General features: G+C 31.5%; 3 protein-coding genes across 3 annotated transcripts; 2 read left to right on the top strand and 1 right to left on the bottom strand.

Moving 5' to 3' along the window:
- Positions 1-1,458: 1,458 nt before the first annotated feature.
- LOC145745582 (uncharacterized) lies at positions 1,459-3,454 on the top strand. Its single transcript, XM_082563698.1, has 4 exons — positions 1,459-1,754; positions 2,231-2,405; positions 2,761-2,940; positions 3,063-3,454. The coding sequence occupies exons 1-4, from the start codon at positions 1,509-1,511 to the stop codon at positions 3,131-3,133; spliced, it is 672 nt and encodes a 223-aa protein (XP_082419824.1). The 5' UTR covers positions 1,459-1,508; the 3' UTR covers positions 3,134-3,454.
- Positions 3,455-3,863: 409 nt separating this feature from the next.
- Positions 3,864-5,188, top strand: LOC145745533 (protein SPEC3-like). The gene is made up of 3 exons (XM_082563636.1): positions 3,864-4,171; positions 4,372-4,551; positions 4,846-5,188. Exons 1-3 carry the CDS (start codon positions 4,018-4,020, stop codon positions 5,004-5,006), a joined length of 495 nt encoding a protein of 164 aa, XP_082419762.1. The 5' UTR covers positions 3,864-4,017; the 3' UTR covers positions 5,007-5,188.
- Positions 5,189-5,363: 175 nt separating this feature from the next.
- LOC145744635 (eukaryotic translation initiation factor 3 subunit A-like) lies at positions 5,364-16,967 on the bottom strand. The gene is made up of 22 exons (XM_082562534.1): positions 16,846-16,967; positions 16,100-16,290; positions 15,307-15,446; positions 14,802-14,965; positions 14,287-14,489; positions 13,835-14,043; positions 13,272-13,443; positions 12,562-12,762; positions 11,956-12,072; positions 11,276-11,470; positions 10,866-11,003; positions 10,573-10,676; positions 10,250-10,355; positions 9,896-10,000; positions 9,298-9,411; positions 8,837-8,959; positions 8,462-8,615; positions 8,211-8,379; positions 7,829-7,993; positions 7,232-7,381; positions 6,683-7,039; positions 5,364-5,607 (listed from the first exon to the last, which is right to left on the bottom strand). The coding sequence occupies exons 1-22, from the start codon at positions 16,892-16,894 to the stop codon at positions 5,502-5,504; spliced, it is 3,432 nt and encodes a 1,143-aa protein (XP_082418660.1). The 5' UTR covers positions 16,895-16,967; the 3' UTR covers positions 5,364-5,501.
- Positions 16,968-17,700: the final 733 nt, after the last annotated feature.

Here is a 17,700-nt window from a genome sequence, read left to right as displayed (position 1 = left end):
ACGATAAAAAAGTATCTTTTAAAGATTTAAATCTTAAATACAAATTCGTTTATTTATTCAAAAATACTTATTTAGAATAATAAATGCTCCTATTTTTTTATCACTATTTAGTCCTCCTTTCGAGTCAAAACAAAACTGCCAAAGGCAACTTAAAACTCGGTTAGGTTAGCTTATTCTCTCCTACGCCGTGAAATCCATTTTTCCACATCGTGTATAAATATATTAAAAAACCTACATTATCACTGCAATAAAAAAACGTTATTGTAAAAAATTTAGCTAGGTTTAAGTTTTATAGACGTTCATTAAAATACGTAATTTTTATTAGCGACGAAAGCATTTGTAAAGAAATAAAAAAAATTATTCGTAACCATAACCACGAAATAATCAATTATGTATGTAAGTTATAGATGGGCAAAGTTACCTACTTTCGTCTGTAAAAAAGGCATTTACGTTTAGCCGTAATTATTGGTAATGGGCAATTGCTTTATGTTTCTAGAATCAGCAGACCATGCGGAAAGTTTAAGCAGTGTATGAATAATGTAGGCTAACAGTTTTATCAAAAGTCTAAGTAGTTTATTTGTGAAAAGGGTGCTCATTAAGCATATCGTAATTTCCTCTAGCAATTTAAAAAATGACAAAATATTGTTTAAATGTAGATATTGTTTAGTAATAGGCGATTTCAAATAGAGATTTTAAATAATGTCGCTTGAACATTTATAATTTAAGCCTTGGGCATATGTTAAATAGATTTAGGATATTTAACATGTTTTATATTTTATATATACTTTGCCATAATATTTTGTTAACTTGCATTCAATGTAAATAACAGCAATGTAATTACTCAAGCTGCGATAATTAAGGCGTTTATTTCTAATTATGTTATTAATAATGGATAAAACGCCAGACAACACGTTTTTTTAATTCTCTAAATTATGTTGAAGTAGCATTACAGGCAAAAGGCAAACTATAAGCATTTTAATGTAAGGGCGTTGAGTTGCATTCTCTCTGCTTGCATGTAGCTTAACTAGGACGAAGCTTATTGATTTAAAACTGATTTTATTTTAAAGTATATTGTGTGGTGTGCATCACAGTAAATAAGGAAATCGAATTACCAGCTTAATATAACTTAATATTAACACATATATTATGTTGCGTATTTAAAAAGCTGAAATATGAGCACTTTTTGCTTTTCATTAAAATGATTAATGTTATACAAAGGTTTAGATTAGGTGAGGTTAGGCAAAAAATAGTATTATATAAAACAGTATTCGTGGTAAACCCAAAGGAAGCGCATATGTTGAAAAAGTATCGATTTGTTGATATCACAACGCAGTTAGTTTCACTATAAGCAATGAAATAAACAAAACTATTAACGTCAGAAGCGCAATCAAGCGTGTATCCATTATGTCCGGCTTGGCCTAATTAATTTAACTGGATATGATTTTTTTCTCTAGATTCACTTAACCTTATATTTAAATACTGTGTTTTTGAAAAGCATAATTTTTGTAATGGAAAAACAAGAAGCCCCGCCAGGTTACACGTCTAACCCGGGTTCCCCTCTACAACAAGGGTACGCCCCACAACCTGGGTACTATCCCCCACCTCAAGACGTGGTTGGGTCACCCCAACAAGGATACCCCCCGCCCCAACAAGGCTATGTCCCGCCACAGCAAGGTTACGTACATTCCCAACAAGGCTACGCTCCCCCTCCTCAAGGGTATCCACCCCCACAACAAGGATATGCTCAGCCCCAAGTATGTTAAATTTTTTTGTGTAATTCGGTTAGAAATGTTGAAAATAATATTTTTTGATTAAAATAAAATGTGCCGTAGACGTTGTTATAACTCTTGAAAACATGATTATATTCGCGTTGCCCTCCCTAGCTTGAAGTAGACTATAAGATTAATATTATTTGCCCTTTGTTAAAGGCTGTAAAAGCGTATTTGTAAAACCAAAAGAGATATTATAAAATCCCTTCAAGTGCGTTATAATATCATACTTCAGAAATTTTTTAGAAAGGAGTAAATTTCGGGCATTATTAAAAGCTGTGGTTTAAAAACGCTTAATAAATATAACGAAATTTAGCTTGCAATTAATTAAACACGTTTTTCTGACAAGTCATGTTTATGCATTGCTATTCATTTCACGTTTATGCGCTAAACTCGTGGCTTAAAGAAAAGGACATCCGGATACTTTAAAAATACATTATACTAAACGTAAATTTTTGCAGTACCAGCCAAATATGGTCAATACAGCTCAACCTGGAGGTCAGCAGACTTTTGTCACGCAAACAACAGTTGTAACCCAACCAAATTCCGTCAGTGGCATGCGTGCTGCCATACCGGAGTTGCCAATGGCTTTAGCTATAATCTATTGCATTTTAAACTTTATATTTCCCGGATTTGGTAATTTTAAATTTTTGTATGTTAAACTGGAACTATACTAATGTTTACTGTAGTTACATTACTGATGCGGAAAAAACTTTATCAACTTTGACGAGATTGGTTAAGTGGTTAAACTTATTATTAAGGGTTTGTGGTGGTTATACCCTCCTCGTGTAACACTAAAATGGTAATCTCGTAAGGTTGATTAAGTAAATTTCAATTCAATTTAGTTTTTAAATGTTATTATATTTCAACGTTTAGAAAATATTATTTAACATTGAGAGAAATTAACCCAAAACAATACACTTTTCCTGTTTAAAATATCTGAACTTTAAAACGTTTAAATGTGATTTAGCTAAAATACTGCCTTTTTTAGGTACAATCTTGGCTGGTTTTAGTGTTTTATGTTGTGGAAACGTTGGTCAGAGTGGTGGTGGACGATTTGGTACATTCTGTCTCAATTTCTGGGTCGGGGTTGCTCAGATGGTTCTTGCATCTTTCTTAGTTGGTTGGATTTGGAGTATTGTATGGGGATATGCGTTTATTGCGTTATCAGGTAAAGTAACTTTGTATTTAAATTTAATTTTTTATGTTTTTTGTATGTTACTGTGTTGCACATTAATTGGGTAAATTAAAAATAAAGAAAACATTTAATTAATGTGTTTTCACTTATTTCAGCTGAAGGATCCAGTCGACAAGCCAACCAGACAACAGTTGTAACAACAACACAGCATACCAACCCGGTTTAATCATTTTCTTTTTAGATTAATAATTAATAGTTTTGTAGCACGTTTGTAAACGTCGTGTCAAAATGAAAATTTGAAAAGAGTTTTCTTTTCGAAACGAAATTGTATCACATTACAAACCTTACGTATAAAGTTTGGGGATTTCCCGTATTTCTTACGTAGAATGGCATTTGAAATAGCTTAATCTGGCTGCTGTCGAATAAAACATTTTTAATTGTCAACAACTTTTCATTATAAGTGTATGCTTTTGTTTATGCCGTTCTGAAATTTTATTAAAAAAATGCAACATTTACGAAAGTGCACTCCTTTTTAGAAACACAATAAACCTACTACAGTTTACGAAAAAAAATATTTGTAGTTGCTTTAAAAATATTTTTATAAAAACTTTATCATTTTATAAATAACAAAAAGGGTTAAACAAATACATAGAAATAACATTTTTCCATATTGAAAATGGACTTGTTTGAAAAACAAAAACAAAGACCCCTACTATTACAATGGAACCCTAATAAACAACATCTACTGTAACAAAAAAATAATTAAATTGACTGGTGTAGACCGTAACTACGACAAAACAAAACACTAGAAAAGTTGTGGTTACCTAGTAACGAACAAACAGTTTTGTAATATATCTTTTACGCCTTTGTAAGTGGAATATAATACACAGCACTGTTATTTGGAAACTATTTTCGACAATACCCATTCTGATACTAAACGAATCGCGATCTCAATTGCAGATCGTTTGTTCATAGTAATTTCTTTATACAATTAGACATTCTAAAGCAAAAGGCTTCCAGTTTAGCGAACAATTTATAAATTTCATTTTTTATGTTTATTTAAGATTTTTAGTTTTTATCTATTATAAATTAAAACTAATAGCCTCAAAGATGTACGTGCAGCAAGTTCAGCAGCCTGGTTTTGTTACGCAACAAACAGTTGTCACCAAAACTAAAGGTGATTCAATGCGCAGTGCCATTCCCGATTTACCGTGTTTTGTTGCTGTCCTTTTATGCATAATAAATTTCTTTTTCCCGGGAATTGGTAAGTAACTTGCAGGACTAAAGAGAAGATGTAAAAACGCGGCAAAGTAAATAATTCAAATTTGCTGCTTTATTACGCAAATATTTTAACTCAAATTCCTACAAAATGACTAAATTTAAAGAAGGGATTAAAATTGCTAAAAAAAATGTTAAATGAGTGGCAATTCAGGTATATTAATCATGTTTACTTTTAAAACAAAGGAACAATACTAGCTGGATTCTCCGTCTTGTGTTGTGGCAACCCAGGACAAGATGCTTCCGGAAGATTTGGTTCATTTTGCATCAACTTTTGGGTGGGAATTCTTCAACTTTTATTGACATTCATTTTTGTCGGCTGGGTTTGGAGCATAGTGTGGGGATACGCATTCATCACACAATCAGGTTTTTGAATTTTACTCTTACGAGGCGTTTTTATATCAGTAATTAAGGACCGTATGGTGTTTTTTTAAAAGGTTAGCAAAAAAATGACGTTTGTCTTTAGAAAGTTTAGGGTCTTGCCAAGTACTGGACTAAAATTAAAAAATAGCCATTGCTTTTGGGAAAAAAACTAGTCGTCGAGAAATAAGAGCTTTTCCTAAAAAATCGAAAATGGGAAAAGACTATACAACTCTTACAATATTTCTTAATGCCATATATTGGCAAGTATAAAAATTAACCTATAACCATTTTCTACAGGATCGACCGGGGAAGACACGACAGTAACTACACAGCACATCGCTCAACCAATAATGCAAGTCGCCCCAGTGATGACTGTCCAGCAACCTGTGCTCGCTGTCCAACAGCCAGTGGTTGCTGTTCAACAACAGGCGCAAATATTCGGAGTGCAATCTTTTTAAAAGGGATTGAGAAATATTTTAAACTAAATTCATGGTCGTATCACAACTTTAAATTGTACTTAGAGTGTACCTATAAAAATTCACTTTGGACTATATTTGAAGTGTTAATGTTTAATACAATGTATATTATATATCTGTAGATGTGTTACAGTTTTTTTATAAAATAAAGTCTATTGTTTTGATTTTGTAACGAAGTTTTACAAGAGCGTTATAGATCTGCGTTTTTGAACCTAGACATTCTAAGACTGCTAAGAGAAAGAACATCATTTTTCAATATTATGGCCCAAGCACCACTTTATTTATACAAGTAACTTGTTAATAATATACACTATTCTTATATATTCAATGAGTGAGAAAAACACACACCATGGTATATGTAGACATTTTCTTTACGAACGCAGTTTAAAATTTAACAAATAATTTCCAAACACAAAATCAAACAAAAGCAGCATCGGTAGCAAATCAACCCAACACCTTGCTAACTTCAAAAACATTTCAACGCTGTACAGTCGTCCACTCGTCAGCATTTGTATCTTTTTTAGGATCCCGGCCTCTTGGTGGTTTCTCATCACCACCTGGTGGCGCATGTTCAGTACGAGGTCTGAAAATTATTAACAATTAGTTTTTTTGTCCGCTAGTGTGGTTAAGCGGTCATGGCAGCGGACTACGAGCCTAAAGGTTTCGGGTTCGAGCCGCACAATTGCCACACTATTTGCCCTCGAGCCCGGCGTTCACGGATAGCTCAAACACGTCACAATATCACACCCCTACCCAATAAAAAATATAAACCTATCACCTTAAGGTGATATGGAAAAAAAAATAAATAAAAATTAGTTTTTTTGTCTGTACTACCTTTAAGTGATAAATTGCATATTATTGTGGGGGGAGGGTGCAATTGTAACATCAGGGTACGAACTAACGTTTAAAAAACGATTTGCTAAAAATGAGGTCGCATTTTTTGAGTAATTATTAGGTTCAAGTCATAATCTTCGTTTTTTTGTAACACTTGACGCGTTGCGTGGCATTTTTAAAATGTAACGTATCGTTAAACAATCGTTAAGAATATTTTGCACGAAAAACGAGACATTTTTAATTCTTTTAAGGTTGTGTTATGCATTTAAAAAATTGCGCAACAACTGAACGATCTCGGAAGCGAAATTTACGCATTGCCAAAACATGGAAAGTTATTGTTATTAAATGCCCAATAGTAACCTACATTTACGCAGGATTATGATGATGTAATTAAATTAGTGTGAAACCGGTGTAAAATAGATCGTAAAAATATACACGAGAGTTTTATTATCGCCTGAACCTTTTTTGGTTGATTCGCTATTTCTAATATATTTGTAAAAAACGATTCGCTAATTTTAAAAAACGATTCGCTTTTAGCAAATAGCGACCCGTTATTTCGTTCCCTGAACATGTTGTAGCTATTCATTTAATTTGAGCAAAAGGGTGAAAATGAGGCATCGGTGCGGCTCAAGAGCTCTTTAGGCTCGTAATTCAATATCATGACCGCTTAACTACTACCGAACCCATAAGTTTTACAGTCCAACAGTGTGGGTGACCTGTTATTAAGGGTCAAGCACCAATGCCACACTAGTAACCTGTGAGATTTAAAAACAGCAAAAATGGTCCGAGTGGTTTGGTAACATAAAAAAGTATTTAAAACGTACCGTGATGGCCTCCATGCTTTACTGGAGGGCGCTGGTGAGCCACCTCCATACTGCTTCTCACTCTGTTGAGGTCCTCCCTTTTTCCATGCATTATCCGATGGAGCACTTCTCCAATTTTCCTGATCATTTTTTGGCTCTGAACTTCTCCAATTCTTAGGCGAAGACCTTCTTGGAGGTGGAGAACTTTTACGTCCAGCAGGGGACCTTCGTCGACCGGTGGGTGGACTGCGGCCTGGGGGTGAGTCCCGTCGACCAGTTGGTGAGAAACGACGTCCTCCACCTCCGGGTGATGATCTTCGTCCTGCTGGAGATTGGCGTCTTGGAGAAGGAGATCTCCTCCAGGAGCGGCCGTCATCCCTAAAACATAAAAATCTTTTAATTCCTAAGTTTAATATTTTTTTTCTTAGTAAAAGCAAGTTAGGGTTCTCAGACAAATGCCTCGTATTTGTCGTCATTATTTAAATACGACTCGTCATCTAAAGAAATCATCACTGAACAAAAACTTTATTAAATTTAAAAAAATACCAAAGAAAAAATTAAAAAACAAACCTTTTAACAGGGGGCCCACTCCCTGCATATCCTCTGGGTGAATGTCTTTCCTCTTCAAATCTTCCCCGAGGTGGAGATTGTTGAGTTCTTCGGGGTTTCCATGCCCCAGTGCCCCTCTGGGTGTGTGTTGGAGAACTCTCACTAGCAGGTCTTAAATTAATAAAAAATAAATCAGTTGAAAGACAAATATTTTTTTTTACTTTATTTTATTATATGTTATTTGCCATTCAATCCAGTTTGTTAGCAGGATCCTTGCTAAGCCGTGTTATAAAGTGATTAGAACTCTACACAAAATAAGGTTCCTTGTTTAATCCCCAGTGCTTCCATGCCATAACATCCTTTAGTAAGATGCTATAAATGGTAGAAAATTCCGCAAGGTTAAAAATTAATTAATAACCAGGTAACTACAAGCAATAATATCCTAAACTGCCAATGTTAACTCGAGACTTGGTAGCTAATATTAATTACTCTTGTTTAGGCCATGAAGTAAGATTTTTCACAATCAGAATAAATTATATACATAAAAGGGGTTTTGAGTTATCCTAGCTTTAAGTAGTGAAGTTTTTCTGCCTTAATCAAAAAAATTTAGAATCTCACATGTCACGTCTCCTCCAGGAATCTTGAGTGGGGGGCGGTCGAGTGTCTCCTCTTCCCCAATCCTTTCTATCCTCTCTTTTGTCAGGTCTGTTGTCCCGACTTCTCCAGTTTCCTTCATCTTCCCTTCTTTCTCCTGCTATTGGACCCCATGCATTTTCTCGGTCCCTAACAAATCAAAACTTGTGAATTAAAAAAATTAAATTTGTGAATAAAAATTTGTCGTTAATAATTGTAAATGCGAAAATTTAATTTGGATAAAATTTTATTAAGGTTCTCAGACAAATGCCTCGTACTTGTCGTCATTATTTAAATACGACTCGTCATCTAAAGAAATCATCACTGAACCAAAAACAAATTTAAATTATTATTTTTTTTCATTTACCTTTTTGGTTCATAACGAGTACTTCTCTCCCGCTCCAATTTTGCTTCGATTTCCATCTCTCTCATTCTCTGTTTTGCTTCTTGCTCCTTAAGAGCTCGCATCTTATCCTCGACTGCCTTCTTCTCCGCTTGCTCTGCCTCCTCTTTAAGTTTTTCCTCCTCTTCTTTCTCTAAAAAGCAAAATAAATTGGTATATTGAAAAACATGATAAAAATAAAGTAAAACAATTTACTGAAGTTAAAAATGTCTTACGTTTTTTAAGCTCCTCGTCTTTCTTCCTTTGCTCTGCTTCCTCTTTCTCCGACAACCATTTTCTTCTTCTGTCTTCCTTTCTCTGCTCTCTTCTCTTCTGGAGGCGAGCAGTTCGTTCAGCTGATAACAACACTTCAAATTTGTCCATTTTTTCCTAAAATAGAATCAAAATATTTAACAGAAAATTTTATGCGTTTTTTTTAAACAGTATATTTATTTTTTAAAGGTTCTCAGACAAATGCCTCGTACTTGTCGTCATTATTAAAATACGACTCGTCATCTAAAGAAATCATCACTGAACCAAAAAAAAATAATTTGCCAAGATAATCAAAGAATATGCAAAAAAATGTTATCTAAAAATTAGAATTAATTTACCTCATACACAGTTTGCCGAGTCTTACAAAGATGCTGGAGAAAAGCTTCCCTGTCTTCCACCATCCTCCTCATCCTCTTCTTGTGACTTAAAGCTTGTTCCTGTTCCTGTTTCATTGTCTCGATCTAAATTTGTTTTTAATAAATCTTTAACAATTCGTAAAGGTATTTTTTGTGAATTTAATTTTTACATTGATTGTTAAGGTTCTCAGATAAATGCCTCGTATTTGTCGTCATTATTTAAATACGACTCGTCATCTATAGAAATCATCACTGAACCAAAAATAATGTCAATAGTAAAGATTTTTATTACGAAAAAAAAATGTTGAAAATAAAAACACAAAATTATGTCTGGTTTAGTCATGGCAAAAAACTATGAACCGAAAGGCGTCAGGTTAGAGCTGGGTTAAAAGGGGCATAATTTAAAAGGGGGGAAATTTTAAAAAAATAAAGATAAAATTTACCCTTTCTTCCTCCATGTCATCCCAGAGTTTAGCATCCACGACTTTTCGATCTTCATAAGCTTTCTTCAATAACGGAATCTCTTTCAAGCGCTTGGCTCTTTCGAAATAATCAACCTAAAAAAAAAAAATTTATTTTAAGTTTTACTTTTAATATTTATGTAGAAAATAGATGTTTTTAAATACCTAGCAGCTTTAAATATCAAGAGTACAACCAAAAGAATAATAAATCTCAATTTTGGTTTTAAATCCAATAAAATTAATTAAATTGAGTCAACTATTAATTAACACAAATTTTGTTGCACTAAACAACTAAGACAAATTTAAATAAATCTGTCAACTCTCGTTAATGCTTCGATGCAAGTTTCACCAAAAAACAATCAAAACGATCGCTTGAAAGTGAAAAATTTGCAACTACTTGATCTACCAACAGCGTAACACCTGGTTGTCATAGTAACAAACAAGCTGACTGGCCATTGAAAAAACAAAGAGGGTTAATTCTGACATGGTTAATTTAGCAACTGTTTTTATTTTACCATCTAAATTATTAGCTTTTTTCTTCCAAAACATCTAAAAAAAAATTTTTTTTAATAAGTTTTACCTTTTTCTCCTGAGCTTTAAGGCGATCCTGCATCCCTCTCTTTTCTTGCTCCATTTTCTCCATTTGTCTTTTCATTAGCTCATCCGGATTAATTTGGTCAAAATCCTAAAAAAAGATTATAATAAACTGACATTACTCGACCATATTTCACACTAATTAATTTTTTTTTAATTAATGTTAAAAGCTTTAAATTGCCAGAGACACAAAGTCTAAAGCAGGGTAAGAACTTTTAATAATCTTGCAGCCATTTCCAAATTAGCACACAGCACTGAAAAAAGTTGTTGCCAAGGATAGTGACTGCTTATTTACAGTTAAATTAATTTTTAATAAAAAAAATTTAAAAGGTAAAATTACGTTGATGTCGATATCTTGAAACATTTTCTTCCCTATGTCACTTTTTCTTATCATCTCCAAACGATCAGTAGCATTTCTTCTTTTTTCTTCCTTCTCCTGCTCTTTTCTGTGATGGTAATATTTATTATTACAAATGAACACACAAGTCAATTAAAAGCCAAATTTTTAAGAACCATATACATAAATGATAAACTTGCATAAAAATATGTAATATTTTAAAGTTCATAAAAATTAAAAACTTTGTGATAAAACAATAAATTTTACAAAAGAGGTCATTTTAATCTGGACTACATTATAGCTAACTTATAAAGAAATTATTTCACCTTCTTTGTGCAGCTCTCTCCTTTTGTTCTTTCTCTAATCTTTGTTGTTCAGCTGCTTTCACTGCTTCCTCTTGCATGATAACTGCTTGTTGTTCCTTTTGCTCCTGTTAAAATCAATTTATTTTAGTTTTTAACACCAAAATTTGATCAAAATTTTATAAAAACTAAAATAAAATAAGATAAAAAAAAATACATTGATACAATCATATTAAAACATAAAAAATTGCTAAAGACACATAGCCTAAAGCATAACAAAAATTTTAGTAAATAATATTACTAAAAATATTACAAACCTTTTCCAGGTTAAGATTTTCTAAATTTTCTTTCCTTAGCTCGATAATTCTCTTTCGCTGCAGAACTGCTTGATGATCCTTACGGTAAGTTTTAAGATATTGACTTAAAACCACTTGTTGTTGTTTGTTTATCTCAGCCTATCGACCATAACAAAAAAAATTCAAAAAATTTGCAAAACAACAGACTAGGTTACTGTCATTCATTAAATATAAATGTTTAAATGTTTTCCAGAAAAATCATTTACCCAAATAGACATTTGACCAAAAACCATATGCCTGAAAAAGCTTGTTTATTGACAACAGAACAATTTCTATTAAACTCTTTTTCTAAAAAATGTTGACCCTAATTTTGGTCCAAGCTACACAGACAAAAGACTAAGAAGCTTAAAAAATAAAAACCAATAAATTACCTCTTCATTTTTACCATATAACTTTTGATGAGCTACAAGCAGGGCCCGAGACATCGCGTTAAATCTATCAGAAACTCGCTCACTAGGTAGCGCTTGCAAACGATTTGCTTCAAAGAATTCGTCTTCAACATATAGTGGCGAGGCATTCAAGTCAGTTCCAAAACTCAGTGACCCCTTCGTGTGATCAATTCGTACCTTGAAAAAGATAAAAAAAATATAATTAACCAAGGTTCGATGTATAAATTACACAAGCTTTTAAAAGTAATTAATATATATAAACACTTTAAAAACAGTTCAGGTATAATAAAGCCTTTTAATTACTTTAAGCTAGTTTTACTTTAAAATAAAAAAATGAACATTTTTGTAAAAAGATTTATATAAAACCTGATAAAAAAGGTTTTTTATAATACAGTTTTTATATTTTTTATATATCGTGTTATTATTTAAAAAAAAATAATAAAATTTTTAGCTTGTTTACAAGGAGAACAAAAAAGACTTGCAACTCTCAGCTAAGTTTAAAATTAATGTTAAAAGCTTTAAATTGCCAGAGACACAAAGTCTAAAGCAGGGTAAGAACTTTTAATAATCTTGCAGCCATTTCCAAATTAGCACACAGCACTGAAAAAAGTTGTTGCCAAGGATAGTGACTGCTTAAGAAAATCAAACTAAAAAATTCTTACCTGTAGCTGTCCATTTCTAGCAGCATCAACAATAGTTCTTTCAAGCTGGAAAGGAGAGTAGAAGGGCAGCAGGCTTTGCAAACGAGAAAACTTGATTGTCTGGTAAACCTCAGAGACCTGATAAATGGTAAAAAAGTTAGAGGAAACACTTATTATTGTTAATTTATAACATTAATTGTAGCACTAAAAAAAGTGCATATTAAATTTATAAACACTAGAAACTAAATAAAAAACCTGAATTTTTATAGTATATACATATAAAAATTATAACTATGTAGTTAAACACAATCCTTTAAGACTAAATTTTTACAAAATTGACCAATTCTTATTCGATTGTCTTTTAGAAAAGTCCCACAGAAAATAAACAACATATTTTTAAATTTTAAACTGTTATAAATTTGACAAATACACCCGTTTATTAGGCGTCATTATGTATACAAGTTCGTTGTCTGCTCTACAAGCTACATTTTAATTGTTGCAATGACTAATATTGTTTGTGATAATTTACTAATGCACCACAAATAGTATTTTTTAAAGGCCTATAAATTAAACACACATACATATACATATATCATTGACTTAAGCTTTATTATATATAGATAGTACCTGTTGCAAAACTTTCGAAACCACTATGTTTTGTAGATATGGAATATATTGCTTCAACTCAGGTTCTCTTGTTTGTTCCTTAATCCATGTAATCACACCCGCGATACGCTCGTTAAGAAGAAGTGGATGAAAATCAACCTCCAGCCATTGGTAGAGATCACGAAGTTGACGAGGCACGTATTGCAACAAATTGAACTTTAGCTAAATTGTAAATCAAATAACAATGCCTAAAATTAAAGTAAATTAAAACTTATTTTAAATAAAATATATCTTTTTTAGTTAGATTTATATACAAGCTATTAATTGCACAGGTATAAACAATATAATAACGAGTTAGCTCCATGACCTGTATTTAAGTTGTTTAAATGGCTTTTGAATAGTTCATACACACATATATGATATTCATATATCAATTTACATTGTCCACTAAGCTCTATAGTTTAACTTATGTGAAATTGTTGCACTAAACAACTAAGACAAATTTAATAAATCTGTCAACTCTCGTTAATGCTTCTATGCAAGTTTCACAAAAAACAATCAAAACAATTGCTTGAAAGTGAAAAATTTGCAACTACTTGATCTACCAACAGCGTAACACCTGGTTGTTATAGTAACAAACAAGCTGACTGGCCATTGGAGATTTTAAATTTTTATTTTAAATTTTTTTTAAATAAGTTTTTAACTTTTTTTACTATTTTTTTAAAACTTACAAAATCCTCGATCAAACTAGCTCGTGTTGGTGGCCTTTCTAGTGAGAGAAGCTTAGAAAGATTGAGATGTTTCTCTATAAGAGCACCCTCCATATCTAATAACTTTCCAATACCATGTTTTTGTTCGGTTATCGGAATAGACAATGTAGACACCAACATAATGGAAGCCATTCTTTAAAAACAGAAATAAGTAAAAAATTACACCATGCGTTAGATATATACAATCATAAAAATTTTAACACCGTTTAAAAAATCGAAAGAGGTATAAAAGAAAAAGAATTTTGCTATTTGGCTTAATTTATCCAAGTAAAAAAATATATATATATATTCACTAAAGTTTTACTTTTATTAGTGAATTGCCTGCCTTACTAGCTGCATTTTAATTGTTGTAATATGGTCGCAACTTGCAACTAATATAAATATATGCCTATAATAATTTACTCGTGCACCACAAACATCTTTTTTTTTAAGTTGGACACACATGTACATTTCTACCTCATTCACTATGCTTCATTATAGATAAATTAAATATAAGGTAATTGTTTTATTTTAATTAAACCAACCTAGCCAAATCATCCATAGAAGGATTCTTTTTCATATCCTTGGTCAGATGAAACAATCGATGTCGTGTACAAGCATGAAATAACATGTTTTCTGCTTTCCAAAACACCAATGACAACTTGTTGTTAAAGTTGGCAAGTGTTTGTGGTTTAGGTGGACGTTTTGACAAGTTCATCAAGTAATGAATATCTTCCACAGCCTTAAATGCTTCCTATAAAAACCATAATGTATATAATATTTAAAAAAAATTTATATGACAAACTATAATTTAGTTGTTGTTGATGTAGTTTCATGTTAAAAATTGCAACAAAAATTTGCCTTTGTAACTTTTTTTATTTCAGAGATCTTTGAATTGGACATACACATGTATTATTTACTAAGATCCATTATATAAAGATAAGCTTTCAAACAACATTGAAAGATTGCCTTTACAACCTTTTTTTAAACTACTAACCTGCCACAGCTCTATTTGTATAGCTGCATCCAGTTGAGCGATCCTTGTTTCAAGATGGAGAGCTTGAGTGTCTGGATTAGAGAGATTCACAGAGAAGTTTTGTGTCCCATGACGTTGCTCACTTAACTTAACATGATTGCGTAAGTTGTCGCATAGCTTGCGAAATTCAGTTCTGCGATCGTAGTTTAAGCAAAACTTGAATGCTGAAAAAATTAAAAACAAATAGCTCATTTCCCTTAAAAAAAATTAAATCTTTGTATATTAGGTTGAAAATACAATTTTACCAACAATAAGGCATTTTCTAATAACCCCCGCTTGCCCTAACCCTCCCCTACAAAATGCCTCTTTTTTTTCTGAGTAAATGTTAACCTAAATTTTAATAAAACGTTATTCTCAAGGTTTTGTTTGAAAAAATGCTCGTTGGTCATATAGGAATTTACAGAAGGAATCAAGATATTATTATAGCGCAAAAAAAATCAAAATATTAAATGATTAGACTTTAAAAATAAAACTACCTTTTTGTGCAATGGCATGGTATAACTTTTCGACTCTATTATTATTTCGGAGAAGATCCAAACATTGCCTGTAGCTCTCCCATAAATATTTGACCCATGGAGTTAACAATAACCGATCTGTTCTATCCTGCGTGACTTCACCAGTTACTGCTCGCAACAACATCCTAAATTAATAAAAATAAGAATAAATATTTGCAACAAAAATTATTAAGTAAAAAATTTTGCAAAAAGCATTGCCGGGTTTTAGTTTAATTGTTGAATAACTTGAACTTTATGGCCTGTACTTCATACTTTGTACTTTAAACCTTACGACTATAAAGTAAAAGGAAGAATCGACAAGGACCTTAGTAACCTAAAATCTTTAGTAGAAATAATATAAAAATTGTACTTTAGTCGTCAAGCAAATATTTTAATCAAGATAAATTTTACAAATTGTGGCTATCATGGATCCTTATTAAAGTGTGTTATATTGCAAATACTTGGTAAATATATTAAAAATAAATACCCTTCTGGAGATTCAATCATGTCCAAATCCTCAACCATTTTTAAAGCAGTTTCTGCCGACTTTTCTCTTGCCTCTTTGGTCTTTTGCTCGGCCAAATCAAGGTAATGAGTGACCGCATCTTCAAGAGACTTTGTGTTGACCTGAATATGATGACATAACAAAAATAACATGAGCAAGTTACAACAAATTTTTAGATATCGAAATATGTTAATAACATTTAATTAAGAATTCACTAAAAAATTCCGAACAAATAAGTTTTTCAGCATTTATGTAACCTTGATACAGAAGGGCTGACTTCACAGCAAAAAAAAAGGTAACATTTGTCAATCCTGGGGGTGCGTTCACCCCCATTTATAATTTTAAGTCCCGAATATATTTAGCAGCCCTAGGACTTTTGCAAAATGTTGCATTTTTGGCATTAAATTGATAGGTATATATGCAATCTAAAAATCTCACGATAATAAATGCTTAAAATGTCGCCAAAAAAACAGCATATTCTGTGTGTAGATAGTCTAAAACTGGCATTATTGCAAAACAAATAACGGTTGTCTGGTGCTTTATACTACGTTATAATTGTACTTCCATTGGACTATTTTAGAGTCAAGTCCAACCTAATATGAGCACATTAAAAAGGTATTTTTATGTGAAGATTTTATTACTTTATGGCACCCCTAAATTTATTAAAATTATTTTTTGGATCAACGCCCGTGAATGTATCAACATATAATATTAAATGTTATATACAATTAATTTAAAAAAAACATTTCCAGTATTTTAAACTGTGTGTTCATACCTGCTGACAGATTAGTTTGTATTGGTAGAGTCCTTCTTTAGCTGCTTGACTTTTGCGAAGTTCTACACAGAGTTCAAGATACTGGCGTATGATTGGCTCGTGGATTTTCTGCCAGGTTCGGTGCTTTTTACTTCGCAAAACATCGATCAACACGTCGAGAGCTGGTTTTAATTTTCTAACATCAAGAAATTCTACAAACAATTTGATGATAAATTATTTTTTAACTTTATTTAAAAAAGAGTAAAAACTAAATGTATGATTCTGGTTAAAAATTAATAATTCAAGAAAAATAAATAAAAAAAATTATTTTTGAAAACCTCAAATTAAAAAAAATATATAGGCTATACATATATATATTAAATAAATATAATATATTGATCCCTACAAAGAAATACTAAATCAATTGGATGCATGGATCAATTACAATAATTGAAATAAAAAGAATAAATTTAAAATGATTTAGAATTTGATACATTTGATTATGTATGTTCAGGTTATCACAGAACCAGTTTAAAAGCAAATATATAAATCAATATATAAATAATGACAAGCCTATTTTAGGGTTTTCAAAAGCATGACATATACTTACTAAATGTCAATATTAACGAAAACTTTAATTAAACACAATTGATTTGAACCGCTGAAACTTCGGACAGGACAGCGAGTTACATAACCAATTTACAACAAGCCAGGGGACCCACTTCTTCTAATCAGCTAATTTAATAAAGATATGTGCTAGAACTTACCATGTGCTTTTCGTAGAGCATTTTCGGGGCGTTGAAAATATTCTGGCATTTTTACCTTGTTTTTACAGATTTACAGCGACGCAAGAAACCAAACCGCCCTGCAAAAAATATATAAAAGAAAGGAAAAAATAAACATGTGTTCAAGAAAAATCCCGCATGCGTTTGCGATCTCATTTCTACGGGTGCCGACATGGTTTCTTCTTAAAAGATTTCTATTGACTTAAGGCTTCTTGTAATTTCCAAATATTTTTAAAGTTTAAATTATTGTTTATTTTATACTTTAAAGTACGTAATTATTACATTTTTTAAATATATATTAAAAAAATTGCATTCTATTTATACAGCCACGCATAACTTCTTGTTTGAAATAAACTTTTTACCGCAGTAAATACGTCACCGAAGCCGTTCACAACTACTTCCGGTTGCTTATGCAGGCTTATCAAGCACTAAGCATGCATAAAAATAAAACGATAATAAAATATGACAACAACATTACGCTATTTTATACAATACAACATGTACTAGGTTAATTTAAGGGCACAAAAGATTAAGTTTTAAAATTTAATAGAAAGTAATGTTTACTAAAAGAAAGTAAAACAAGAAAGTTAATTTTGAAAGCTAACATAATTAAATATATAATTGTTGTATATTAAAATTTAAAATATTCTTTTTAAACAAAAAGCAAGCTTTAAAAATATGTCTCCGTACGCAGCATCAATAAGCTTTGTTTCACCAATTTAATTTTTTTTTTTTTTTTTATGTAAAATAAATTTTAGTTTACAACAATCATAAGATTTAAAATAAGATGGCAAATATTTCTATGAGCTTGGGTGGGAAAGATAGAGATGACAAAAT

This window comes from Corella eumyota, chromosome 3, assembly GCF_963082875.1.
Source record: "Corella eumyota chromosome 3, kaCorEumy4.1, whole genome shotgun sequence".
Classification (NCBI taxonomy): Eukaryota; Metazoa; Chordata; class Ascidiacea; order Phlebobranchia; family Corellidae; genus Corella; species Corella eumyota.
The sequence above is the reverse complement of the archived record's forward strand: the minus strand, read 5'-3'. Positions and strand labels throughout refer to the sequence as shown.

What these genes read in the sequence shown, in the direction of transcription:
- LOC145744635 (XM_082562534.1), bottom strand. Translation starts at nt 16,894, where the DNA reads ATGCCAGAATATTTTCAACGCCCCGAAAATGCTCTACGAAAAGCACAT. An exon ending in TACAAATAGAGCTGTGGCAG is followed by an intron (nt 14,044 to 14,286) that starts GTTAGTAGTTTA and finishes TGGTTTTTATAG; the next exon opens with GAAGCATTTAAGGCTGTGGA. An exon ending in TCTATGGATGATTTGGCTAG is followed by an intron (nt 13,444 to 13,834) that starts GTTGGTTTAATT and finishes CTGTTTTTAAAG; the next exon opens with AATGGCTTCCATTATGTTGG.
- LOC145745533 (XM_082563636.1), top strand. Translation starts at nt 4,018, where the DNA reads ATGTACGTGCAGCAAGTTCAGCAGCCTGGTTTTGTTACGCAACAAACA. An exon ending in TTTCTTTTTCCCGGGAATTG is followed by an intron (nt 4,172 to 4,371) that starts GTAAGTAACTTG and finishes TTTAAAACAAAG; the next exon opens with GAACAATACTAGCTGGATTC. An exon ending in CGCATTCATCACACAATCAG is followed by an intron (nt 4,552 to 4,845) that starts GTTTTTGAATTT and finishes CATTTTCTACAG; the next exon opens with GATCGACCGGGGAAGACACG.
- LOC145745582 (XM_082563698.1), top strand. Translation starts at nt 1,509, where the DNA reads ATGGAAAAACAAGAAGCCCCGCCAGGTTACACGTCTAACCCGGGTTCC. An exon ending in AAGGATATGCTCAGCCCCAA is followed by an intron (nt 1,755 to 2,230) that starts GTATGTTAAATT and finishes AAATTTTTGCAG; the next exon opens with TACCAGCCAAATATGGTCAA. An exon ending in TGCGTTTATTGCGTTATCAG is followed by an intron (nt 2,941 to 3,062) that starts GTAAAGTAACTT and finishes CACTTATTTCAG; the next exon opens with CTGAAGGATCCAGTCGACAA.